Source organism: Asterias rubens, chromosome 21 (genome assembly GCF_902459465.1).
Source record: "Asterias rubens chromosome 21, eAstRub1.3, whole genome shotgun sequence".
NCBI classification, from domain to species: Eukaryota; Metazoa; Echinodermata; class Asteroidea; order Forcipulatida; family Asteriidae; genus Asterias; species Asterias rubens.
The window spans coordinates 8,858,457-8,871,541 of record NC_047082.1 but is presented as its reverse complement, the minus strand read 5'-3'; the positions used below and the strand labels follow the sequence as shown (position 1 = coordinate 8,871,541).

Sequence of the window (13,085 nt, the reverse complement as noted above, 5' to 3'; positions counted from 1 at the left end):
TGTGCATTTAGATGGTTGATTTCGAGACCTCAAGTTCTAAATCTGAGGTCTCGAAATCAAATTCGTGGTGAATTACTTCTTTCTCGAAAACTAAGGCATTTTTATAGAGGGAGCCGTTTCTCACAATGTTTTATACCATCAACCTCTCCCCATTACTCGTCACCAAGAAAGGTTTTATGCTTGTCATTATTTTGAGTAATTATTACCAATAGTGTCCACTGCCTTTAAAGGGAACGTACACGTTTGGTAATTGTCAAAGACAAGTGTCCTCACTTGGTGTATCCCAACATAAGCATAAAATAACAAACCTGTGAAAATTGTTCATCGGAGTTGCGAGAAAATGATGTAAGAAAAAACACACTTGTTGGACAAATTTGTGTGCTTTCAGATAGGTGATGCTATAAGGTTTCGTCATGCTTCTAGCGAGAAGTCTTTTATTATTTGAGTGAGAAAGTACCTCTTTCTCAAAAACTATGTTACTTCAGAGGGAGTCGTTTCCCACAATGTGTTATACTACAACAGCTCCCCAATGCTCGTTACCAAGTCAGTTTTTAAGTTAATATTTGTTTTGAGTAATTACCAAACATGTACCTACCCTAGGATCCCACTTTGGTAAATACGTTTTGATAACAATAGGTATTGTCTGTCTGATCCCTCCAAAGGGGATTAACCAAGGCTACAAGGTTTCGTCATGCTTCAAAGACTCTCCCCATTGCAAAAAAAACTTTCCAACACCTCCCCAGATTATTTGTTTACATTCAATGACTTGTGTTTACTACAAGCATAAAGAAAGGACCACTTCTCTACGATAAAAGAGAGTGGCTTTTGAAATCAAAACATGTTGGAATGTTTAATATCAGAGAACATTATTTGGGGTTGTTTGGGACTGCCCCTTCAAAGTTGGGTTCATAGTCCATTTATTACTGGAAATCGAGCGCGCGGAAACAATAGGCCTATCTATGGTACAAAAATGGCCTTTTGACTGTGCGCACTTGATAATGCGCACACACCGCTCTCTCATAACAGGGTCGATAGATCGTGCAAGGATAAAGTCATGCACTGGTCTCGCGAAGCAAATAGTTTCATTGGACAGACACAGCTGTCAGACTGTTTACAGGGCGTCGTGAGTGCCGTAACATGCCGTGTTATCACGTCAAAGGGTCAATGGTCAGTCTGGTAGGTACCTTGCCGAAGTCTAAAGGCGATGTATGGGTTCAGATAGTCAGGCTGTAGGGCCATGCGTTCACACGTACGTAAGAAGGGAAGGGCCTCCGAATCGAAACCACGAACTTCCGCCATTGCATCACAACAGCACTGGGCTGAGTTCTGTCTGCACAGTCTTATTCTTTGGACAAACACCGTGAAGAGTAAAATTAAGAAGCTCTGTTGATGCCAACTTGTTGGCCGCTCACCATTTTCAGCTTTTACAACGTTGTTATTATTACAACCACTATGAATGTGCGGCGTTCATCCCACCTCCACCTCGCTGCAGCCCTGGGGCTCATCGCAGCGTTCTTCGGTATGGCCGCCCAGGGTGCAAGGGGACGGTACGATTTTACCACGACCCAACTGCGAGAATACTACATTGCTGCAGTGGAGGTGGAATGGGACTATGCCCCCACGGGTAGGAACGTCATCAAGGACAGAGAAATAACCCCTGGAAGGTAAGCTTTTGAAGATTAGTTTATTTTGTCTCAGCCACTGTTTGCCCCTTGCCTATATACTTCTAGAAACTAGGGCTCACTCGTGAGGGGGGCCATAGTTTCTAGAAGATACCCCTTGCCCATCTGACCATAGAGTAAGGATCTGACAAGATGTAGTGGATTGGCACTAAAGTACTAAAAATGGAACGAAAATGCAAATAAAAATAATTGCAAAATTTTTGAAAACTAATTAGTACTAAAAAAAAATGGGACATTTTGCATTATTTTTCGAAAATGCAAAATGTCACAATTTTTGTGAGTACGGTGCCTCCAATTACTAATAATACTGGGTCTAAGTTTTCCCCTTGCTCTTCCATTTAATCGACTCCTGGTTCACCCAAGATTCTCCTGCAGTGGTTGTGGGGTTTGGCCTTAATTTTGGCAAGTTTTGATTTTAAAAATTCCCGTAAATTAGGTATCGCAAAACGAAACGGTGTTGAGAGATTCACCATCTATGAGGTTCGTGGAGACGATAGCGGAACAACCTCTTGGTTCTAGGAGTAGGCAAACACTTGCTCTATTTAGGGAAAACTGATGAGTCTATTCAAAAAATACGATCTGGACCCAATTTCATGAAGCTGCTTAAGCATGAAAGTTCTTCCTTGATAAAAGCAGGATGACCAGACAACTTTCCACGTGATTTTCAGGTTATGCAAGAAATTGCATGCTAAGCACATTTTTGTGCTAAGCAGAGTCTGTGAACCTTTTTCGTAACTTTCTGGTAGTAGGAAATGAACGGAGACTGTAATGTTCACGACTGTGTCTATATTTTGTGAAATGAACCTCTCATTGTCGACACATTGATCTATTGTGGGAGAAACATTTACTTTAGTTGGGTTTGAACCTGCGAAATTAGCTTTCTAAATTTACATAGGCATACGGCGTTATTTTTATGTTGTAAACCTTTTATTTCGGCTTTACGCTGCTTGCGATAGTTACAGTGCGTCACTTCGTCAGCGATTTTAAAAGCACATGTAAAAACAATTTTGTTTTTTAATTACCAATAGGGTCCATTTTTTTAAGAGCATCTGCAAACGGAATATGACTGATTTTCTTCTCCGGACAAAACTAGAACAGCATCTTCGATGCTAAAGACCCATTGTAAATTTATTTTATGGTAAACTCAGTGACCGCGTAACATGTTCAGTCATAACCGGAAAAGGAGCGTGTTGACTTTCAAAAATTCATATAGCCTACTAAAACTAAACAACATTGGCACAAGAACAATAGGCCCCAGATCTCTCATATACAAAAATCACAGCGAGCAAACAAGAATTTGTTCTCGAAAGTTGTCCATTTCGATTTGTCAATTCAGGTATTGTAGACTGTGAATATAGATTAAAAACAAAGGCCTATGATATAAGGTAATCATTAATTTAGTGAGGAATGGGTTTTTCCGGTAGTCGTTTGGAAGCCCTGTCTGCGATTGGAATAGTCTTCATTCGACACAGTATACGTGAACTTGCAGTGACTTTAAAGGCAGTGGACACTATTGGTAATTGTCAAAGACCAGTCTTCCCACTTGTTGTATCTCAACTTATGCATAAAAATAACAAACCTGTGAACATTTGAGCTCATTTGGTCGTCGAAGTTGCGAGATATGAATGAAATAAAAAACACCCTTGTCACACGAAGTTGTGTGCTTTCAGATGCTTGGTTTTGAGACCTCAAATTCTAAATCGGAGGTCCTCGAAATCAAATTCATGGAAAATTACTTCTTTCTCGAAAACTACGTTACTTTAGAGGGAGCCGTTTCTCCCAATGTTTTATACTATCAATAGCTCTCCATTACACGTTACCAAGTAAGTTTTTATGCTGAAAATTATTTTGAGTAATTACCAAAAGTGGCCACTGCCTTTAATACCATTTTTTGATAGAAGAGTTGTCTATGCCTAAAAACAGCATATTAGTTACGTCTGGGAGGCAGTGTCTATTTACAACCCATTTAACGTTCTTTTTCGTAAATCCTGCCGCGGCCTTGACCGGCGGGGTGTTAATCTCACTATTCTTTACAAACTATGAACTAGTATTTTTTGTAGCATGGTTCTGCTATTATGTAGGAGGGTATTAGTGGGTGATTTGGCGTGTCAATTTACACGCATGAGTTGTGAGACCCACTCCCCGACCCGATCTCGTTTTGTTTAAAATATCGGTTGGGTTCAATGGTTTGCCCTTCCGCTTGCCGTATAAGAAACTTTGGTGTCGGGATCCTTTTAAGTTATCCGTCTTGCTGCAAAGTCAGAATGTATTTATGAGATAAAGGAAAAAATATAGGGACCAAGAAAACCGAAAACAGATATAAACAATCCATGCATACTTCTGGGACGGATTTCACAAAGAGTTCAGACTTATCTCGAGTTAGGGCGAAGTATACTCGTAACTTATAGGACTCATGATCACATCAAAGGAACACGTTGCCTTGGATCGGTCGAGTTGGTCTTTGAAAAGCGTTTTTAACCGTTTGTTATGAAATGCATATGGTTGAAAAGATGTAAAAGTACAATACAATGATCCACACAAACATGCCTCGAAATTGTACGGTTTTCCTTTTACCTCGTCAAATTACACGGTCGGCCATTTATGGGAGTCAATTTTTTGACTCCCATAAATGGCCGACCGTGTAAGTTCGCACAGTAAAAGGGAAACCACGCAATTTCGAGGCAAGTTGTGTGGATCATTGTATTCTACTTTTACAACATCTTTCCAACCATATGCATTTTCAGAAGTCGGGTAACTTCTCACTTCTGAAAAGATCTGTCCTGCTTTTTTTACTACCACTACTACCTGGGCGGAAGGTACGAAATCGACCGGGACTATACTCCTTTTTAGCTTAAGTAGACCCCTAAGTAGACTAATAAACCCCTTTAGATATTCTGAATTTAGTTCAACTATAATAGAAATAAACCAATGACCCACAACTAACAGCCATTAGCAGAAAGCCGTTCAGTCTACGTTTTCTCTTAAAAGGATTTTTTTTGGCCTCCAGTGTTGTTACTGTTTGTTTTTTTTTGTGTTTTTTTGCAGTGGTGCAAACTTATTTACTTAGATAAACCTGATGTATAGTCTGTGAAACTCATATTGAGTCTAAAGTTACAACAGTTTTAAAGTTAGCCAGAAAAATAGGTAGACAGCCAACATGGGGCTTGATATAGCCATGGGGGAATATAGCTCCACAGTTGAAGCGCCGGGCACGTAAAATCCGAGGTCGTTGGTTCAAATCTTGTTTTAGTCAATTTGTCTGTGTTAAACTTTAAAAAAAAAAAAAAAAAAAAAAGTACATTGTAATAGAGAGATAGAGAGTAGGTGAACGTTTTGGGAACATTATTTGGTGCGTTGTTTTGGTAATTAGTCTGGTCTAGATATCAGTAGGATGGGATGTTGGCCTATCCATATTAATGTTTGATGATTTATTACCTTGAGGGTGTTTGATAATTTACCAAACTTTGTGGTGAACTTTATCAGCAGTGTGTATGGATTCGTCAGAATATTGTTTTCCAAATAATCATAAAGAGAATGAATGGCTGTTTTGATATTCTAACTTTTGATTTGAAGATTAAATCCAAGTCAACATTTATGTTATACTACTCTTCTCTTGATTTAACTTATAATAGCAAAGTCTAAGCACAGAGGATGGCAGGGGAAAAGAACCAAAACAAAGAGAGTGAGGGTGGTGTGTGAAGCCAAGGCTTGCAAGACAACCTCGACAGACAAACTTCAAACAAAGAGACAGATAACAAGAAAACATTCTCAAAAACAGACTGGGTTGCTATGAGATAAATAATATACACTAGCGAAGCTAGAGATGAAATGACATCCTTTTTTAAGCTGAACAACTGTATTGTCTAGGCTGTCTTTACAAGCCTTGGCTTAATTTGACAGCCTCTCTATACATGTACTCATTTTATATTATATTAGATTATATATTTGCTTTGTTTTCCCTCCATCCTCTGTGCTTATTATTTTGTTTATCTGTGTAGGCCTAATATTGGTTTGTGATTTTGCTATCATGACCTCTGTAAGCTAGGAACATATCCATTTCCAAGCCCAGTCAATGTACTCTATTACCATAAAGGACAAAATAAACAAATCAGATCACAATCTTATCTTAGAAATGATGTGTCATTTAAAGGGAAGGTATACACAAAATAAACCAAAGTTGCAAATAATTGGATTATGTCCAACATCTGTCAGAATCTGAGTAAAAGATGAAGGATTATTGACCTTTATCGTAATGCCTCCATCTTGGTCATGTTCCTTGTATCGAATAACGATAATGAATGCTAACAATCATTCTTCAAAAAGGAACCAGACTATTTTGGTCTTCCAGCCTCGGTTTGGTAACATTGATATGTGAGAAATTCAAGATGGCTGCACCATGATAACAGTCTATTCTCTATAGGGAAGGTAATTGTTGTTGCAATGGGGGGGGGAACTTAGACATTTTTTTCAAGATATTTCTCTATCAGCACATTACATAAAAGTGAAATGATTCTCATAATGTTATCAAAAACCGCTGTTCTAACCATAAAAGTAAGTTTTATTTCTATAAATGTTAAGAGTGTTTACTATATGTTTGTTCTAATTGATAATGATAGGCCAGCCCTAAAGTTTTTGTTGGATGTGGTTTACTTTCAATCTGCTTAATACATTTTTGATAAGGAAGTAAAGGAGCATTTTGAATATTCGTTACCCCCTATGCAAACTTAACATCTATTAAAGGAGCATTTGCTTGTTTTATTTGAAAAAAAATCTTGATTTTGGGTAAAACAAAGAAATATAAGAGAACTTGTGTCCATTGCCCTCATCGGTCGCTCTGCCATGAATCCCTGCTAAAGCCTCCCCTAAAAACAAAAGATTAGAACATGTTTTGTTGTGATGTCACCTTGGATAAGTTATTTCCATCCATTACCACCACTCTCACCACACCCCTCAGTATAAATGGGTGCCTAGCACCTCCCCATTTGTATCATTGGTACCAAAATGGGGTTTGAACAGAGCAACTTTGGCTCTTTTCAAACTCATAAAAAATGTTACCCTAGTTGACATACAACTAATTTTTGGCTTGATCGCATCACAATTGTAGCTTTCAAATGCACAAAACGGCACGTCATTTTCATTTGTAACTTTCCGTTTTCTTTTCAGCCATGAAGGGCAGTTTCTCCTCAACAGAACCCACCGGATCGGCAGGAAGTATAAGAAAGCCATCTACAAGCAATACACCGATGACACCTACACCACTGAGATCCAGGTACCGGAATGGCACGGATCCTTTGGACCAATTCTCTATGCTGAGACCGGTGATACCATGTTCGTCTACTTTAAGAATATGGCTTCCCGTCCCTTCACAATGCATCCACATGGTGTGAAATACTTCAAGGACTCAGAAGGTTAGTTCTAAGATCAACAAGAGAGATTAAAGTTAATTCCGCAAACCACCAGGCCCCGACGACACAACCCTTGCCTACCTTCCGCCCATCTGCCGTCTCCGACCCTCCCCCTGCCCTATTTATCCACCTGCCTACCCATACCACTGCCAGTAATCATTCCCTGTCGCCATCTCTTAAACACTTTGCCATTTGCATTTCTGATCAGGAGCAAGCTTGATGACAATATCTTAGCAAACCACCAGCCCCCTAACTCCACCCTGCCCTACCTTTTGCCTGCTCATCTGCTTTTTTGTAGGACACAAAACACAATTTCCACAGATTTACATAAAACTCTCACAGTTATTTTATCACATAAAATATATTTTCGTAACAATGTTTTACTCATTTCTCAAAAACTATAGCACCTCAGAAAGTAATATTATTTTTAAGGTAAACTTGCTACTATCTTCAAATGGTGTAAATTTAATTGAAAATCTGTGGACATTGTGTTTTGTGTTACAAAAAGTACCCAAATCCTTGAACACTTTGTCAAATTATCTTTTTAATTTATTTGTCTTTATGTTAGGAGCAAAGTATGAGGACAATACTTCAGGTGAAGACAAAGAAGACGATTTGGTGGAGCCCGGTGATACCTACCTGTATAAATGGTTTGCTAACGAGGCTGCAGGACCTGCTGCTGATGATGAGAACTGTACCCCTTGGCCCTATCATTCACACATCCTATCACCAAGTGGTATCAGCTCCGGTATGACTGGAGCGCTAGTCATTTGTAGAGAAGGTTTGTTATTTTCAAATAGTGACCTTTGACTTTATAAAGGCAAGGTATACCTTTGAGGAATCCCTTAATAATTTTTTCTTGAGTAACAATTTTAAAGCAAAGTATTTGTTTTGGAACCATTGAAGAGGTAATCCACCAGGTCCCGGCTGGAAGAGACCCCGCGGTCGTCCCAGGTCATCCTGGCAAGAACAACTGGGTCGGCCCAGCGTGATTGACGGCATGTGGGACGAAGCTGTAGGACGTGGACACAGGAGATCGGCGCGACGGACCTTTGCTGTCTATGCGGACGATTGATTGATTGATTGATTGATTGATTGATTGAGGATGTATACAAAATAACTAACAAAATGTGATTTCATTTAATGGATGTGTTTTTCGCAGTATTGCTGAAAGTCAGGAGCTAAGATTAAGACCACGATGGAAGATTAATGCCTTTAAGGAGTATAGAGCCTACACAATCTTAGAAGCATTATAAGATTCTAATTTGGAGTAATTTCAGTGAAATAATTCTTAAAATGCTTAGCTTTCAAATGTTGCTGCAAGTACGTTTTTATTGTCGTTATAATTATCATCTTCCATTTCCATTTTCTTGTTCAGGTATCTTGGATGAAGCCGGGAAACGTAGAGATGTTGACCAAGATTTTCTGTTGGTTTTTTCAATCACCGATGAAAACCTAAGTTACTACTTGGATGACAATATTGCGACATACGCTGGTAGTCCTGAAACGCTGGATCCAGGTAAATGACAAACTTTTTTTTTTTTTTTTTTTTTAAATGACCGCCCGAAAACATTTTTGAAAATAAAACCAGCTTGAACATTTTTTTAAATTAATTTTGTTCGTCTGAGATCGCTAATAGTATCCTTCTGTTTTCAATTTTGTTTAAGCTGGCGGTCTTTAAAATAGTGGATACTGTAACATGCAATGCCTCCAATCCCTTATAACGAAAACTGAATCTCAATTTAAATATTTGTAAATATTTTTTGTATTTGTACCTTGTATTATGCATTAAAAAATTTTTAACACCATGTGTATATCTACCTGCCAGATGATGTTCTTTTGAGAATGAAAAGCCTTAGCAACTATTATCATAACTATAATTTGTTTTTTATATAGATGATGAAGACTTTGCAGCGAGTAACTTAATGGATGGTATTAATGGTCGACTGTACGGAAACTTACCAGGTCTTACTATGTGTGTTGGAGATAAAGTTAGCTGGAATGTCTTAGCTTTTGGGACTGAGGCTGATATACACACTGTACATTTCCATGGTAACATACTGGTAAGCTGCTTCTCCTCATCTGTGGGGTGTCGTGGCCGAGCAAATAAGAGCACTAAAGCCAAGCTTTGGTGCTTCTGTTCACAGCAGAGTGTTGGGTTCGAGTCTCGGTTGTGACACTTGTGTCCCTGATGAGCAAGACACTTAACTATAATTGCTTCTCTCCACCCAGGGGTAAATGGGTACCTGCGAGGGCAGAGATGATTCTTGTGATTGATTTAGCTTAGTAAGGCATATTGGTTGCACAGGCTGGTACTCCAAGGGAGCTGACATGGTTAAGGAATGACCAGGGGTAATAATGTTGGAAGCAGGATATGCCCTCAAATTAGTGAGTTTTGTCCATCCATGAAATGTACACTTAGTCAAACAAAAAGAAGTTCACATTCAATCTTCAAAGTTTTAAAAAGTAGTTCAGACTTACCCAAGGGCATTGACATTTTGAAAAGTTTTTGAGATTCGGCAAATTTTGAGTCAGATCTACTTTTGTATTATTTGACAGAACTTCCAGGGTCGGCGGAGGGATTCTCTCAGCCTCTCTCCAGCTATTTTAATGAGTGCCGAAATGGAAGCTATAAATCCCGGGACGTGGCTCATCACTTCTGCATCAACAAATCATTTCAGTGGTAAGAATTCAGTACAAACTTGGCTTATTCATTTAATTATGATAATAATAACACAGCATTGTTTGAATGATCAAACACTTTCGATCTTGGCTGTGCTCCGTGGTCATAATGGGTTGATTTGGATGGCAGCTGAAGGCGCCCTTGCATGCCTGCTTCTCGAAAACATTGTGGCCACGTCCTTCGCAATTCAGCTCTTAGCTGCGAGTAAGGATGATTAGCCTCCCAAATTATTATTCGTAGAGGCGCACTTTAATCTTCAGAAAACCATTCAAAGGCTGAAAACATTGCTCTGTGATTTTCATGTTTTTTTCTTCTCAAAAACTTGACAATAATTATGAAGCTAACACTTCTAGAGGTAAATTATATTTTGTACATCTTTTTTCACAGTGAGTAGGGATTCATGTCATGGCCAAAAACTTGGTCTTTTAATAGTAACAATCATTGTAACCAGATTTGTATAGAGCCATTCCATCTAGATCATGGCGCTCAGCAACAACAGGCAATGAAAAACAAATAATATTAAAGAGTAACTGGGAACAGGTGGGTTTTTAAGTGGTTTTTGAATGACGAAACAGTGTCCAGTGCTCTGATGGTGTTCTGTTCCACAGTATCAACACTCTTTGAAGGTGCACCCCCCCCCCCCCCCCCATGCGATATCCCTAGTTTCAATACCAGACATACTAACAATAACAATTGTATTAATTGTAATTTTTTATAGATGGTTCCCAAGTGTTGTACACAGTGTCTGCAGAATGTGGTACTGCCCCAACCGACAACACCCCAGCCGGTATCCAGCGTAACTATTATATTGCTGCAGAAGAGATCGATTGGGACTATGCTCCGGATAGGGCTCATAGTGATGGCACCAATTTCACCAATCCAGACAGGTAAACAAAATTCTCTCTCTTTTTTCTTCTCCCTTTTTTTATTTTGGGCTGAACAAAGAAGAATTGACTATAAAAGGACTTGAACCTGCGTCCTCCAGATTAGCGTACCGGCACTCGTACCAACTGAGCTATCCAGCCCTATGTTGGAATTCTTCACACACACCACTTAAAAACACACATGGTTTGTTAGTAAAACAAAAAAAGAATCCTTAAGGCCTAGGGTTGATTTCATAAAGAGTTTAAAACTATAGTCCTACCTAGGAGATACCAACAACTAAACTTAAGGAGAGTCCTACGTTAGGACGAGTCTCATCTTAACTCAAGATAAGACTAGTCTTAACCCTTTGTGAAATCCACCCCAGGACTCCTTTGTTAAAAAGAACAGTGTCACTTGGTTTATCTCAACATATGCATAAAATAACAAACATTTGAAAATTTGAACTCTTTTGGTCAATTGAAGTTGCAAGAGAATAATGACAGGAAAAACACGCTCATTGCCACATTGTGTGCTTTCAGATGCCCAGTAAATGCTTCGGGCCTGAAGTCTTTTATTTTTTGAGTGAGAAATTAACGCTCTCTCAAAAACTACGTTATTTCAGAGGGAGCCCTTTCTCACAATGTTTTCTACTATCAGCAGCTCTCCATCGCTCATAGGTTTTTATGCTGACAATTTATTTTAGTTGTTATTACTAATAGTGTCCAGTGCCTTTAACATTGAACAGTATTCAGATTGGGGGGTTTTGGTTATTTTAATCAAAATAAGTTGAGATTGTTAAAAGGTACATTTTGCTTTTCACTTTCCTCTCCAGTGACTCCTATCCGTTCTTCACAAAAGACAACAATAGACTTGGTGGGATCTACAAGAAAGCCAAGTTTGTTGCCTACACCAACGATTCCTTCATCACCAAAGCCCCCGAGGATCCACTGATGGGGCTTCTCGGACCGGTCATCAGAGCTGAGGTTGGCGATATCATTAATGTAACATTAAGAAACAACCTATTGTCGCAGAATGTCAGCATCACACCTCATGGAGTCATGTATACTAAAAATAATGAAGGAGACGCTTACAATGATGGAACCACAGGTGAATCATTTAGAATCTTTTTAGGGTGTAGCCTTGTCCAAGGCTCTTTACGCAAGCACCGGCCCGCTCTGAATTCACGAACTGCATAGATACTAAACTGCACATTACTTGATAACGTGGGGCCGAAACATGGTCGAAGCAGGCAACTTTGGTACAACAACCTCAAAAAACCATGCTCCAACCCCACGGTATCAAGTATGTACCCTGCAGTGCGGTTCGTGAACTCAGAGCGGGCCGGTGCTTGCATAAATAGCCTTGGACAAGCTATGTGGCAAAGAATTTGACCGGGATTGGTGATGTTTTGCAAAACAAACAAATGACACCTAAATAAACCATTCTGTTCTATTCCATTCTTTTAATTATTTTAAGGAGGCGATCGTTTTGATGAGATGATCACACCCGGAACTATATTTTCTTACATTTGGACGGTGCCGGAACATGTCGGACCTACTGACGTAGACCCTGATTGCATCACTTGGATTTATCTTTCGACAGCCGACCCTGTGGGTGACATTAGTGCTGGGTTGGTCGGACCGCTACTTGTATGCAAACGCGGCACGCTGGATCCTGACACTGGAAAACAGGTAGTGATTGTGGTTTGTTAACTTAGGACTTCTTTAGTTGTCTTGTAATTTACTCTTTGAAAAGTCTCCTCGAACCACTAAAGCTAAAGTAGTAGTCCCGGCCATTTTCTACCCTCCGCCTATGGTAGTAGTTAAAAAGCAGGACAATTCTTTTTAGAACTGAGAAGTCTCTTGAATTCTGAAAATCTATGGTAGTAGAATATAAAGCAAAGCAGGTTATTAAAAGAACATAATCTACCTGGCAAGTAGATACACACATGGTGTTTTATTACCGCAAACCAATATATTTTGATAACCCACCATGCAATGCCTCAAATCTCATGTTTAACTCTTTGCAATTTGTCAATTTTAACTCATTTAAATTTGACTGTAAATTAGCCTTTTTCTGCAATGCTTTTCTATGTTCGATTTTCCCATTGCAAGCGAAGCATTTTTATTTTTTTTATTTTTTTTTCTTAAATACCACCACTAAACAGCAAAAAAAAATTATAGCCACTAAAAAGCAAAAGAGTAAAACTTTCAAATTGTTATCATTTTTTTCGACAGACTCAAGTTGACAAGGAATATTTCCTTCTCTTCTCTACCTTTGATGAGAACCTAAGCTGGCTGATTGATGAAAATATTCAAAACTATTCAGCCGATCCCGGATCAGTTGACAAATCAGACGAACTGTTCACAGCGTCCAATCAGATGTCGTGTAAGTTGTTGGCAAGATTCCTAAACGTCATTATTTGATGTTTTTTTTTACTTTTTTTTATGA

The 13,085-nt window shown here is 39.0% G+C and overlaps 1 protein-coding gene across 2 annotated transcripts in view; it reads left to right on the top strand.

Moving 5' to 3' along the window:
- Positions 1-1,063: 1,063 nt before the first annotated feature.
- The window catches only part of LOC117304692 (hephaestin-like protein), a 33,555-nt gene continuing 21,533 nt past the window's right edge, over positions 1,064-13,085 (top strand). The window contains exons 1-10 of one of the 2 annotated variants that reach the window (XM_033789288.1): positions 1,064-1,664; positions 6,846-7,090; positions 7,656-7,868; positions 8,466-8,606; positions 8,984-9,150; positions 9,647-9,770; positions 10,489-10,657; positions 11,467-11,741; positions 12,111-12,325; positions 12,872-13,022. In XM_033789288.1, the coding sequence (XP_033645179.1) occupies positions 1,390-1,664; positions 6,846-7,090; positions 7,656-7,868; positions 8,466-8,606; positions 8,984-9,150; positions 9,647-9,770; positions 10,489-10,657; positions 11,467-11,741; positions 12,111-12,325; positions 12,872-13,022 (1,975 nt within the window). In that variant the 5' untranslated portion in view covers positions 1,064-1,389. The remainder of the gene's footprint in view (positions 1,665-6,845; positions 7,091-7,655; positions 7,869-8,465; positions 8,607-8,983; positions 9,151-9,646; positions 9,771-10,488; positions 10,658-11,466; positions 11,742-12,110; positions 12,326-12,871; positions 13,023-13,085) is intronic. The other variant, XM_033789286.1, reaches the window with a different exon arrangement.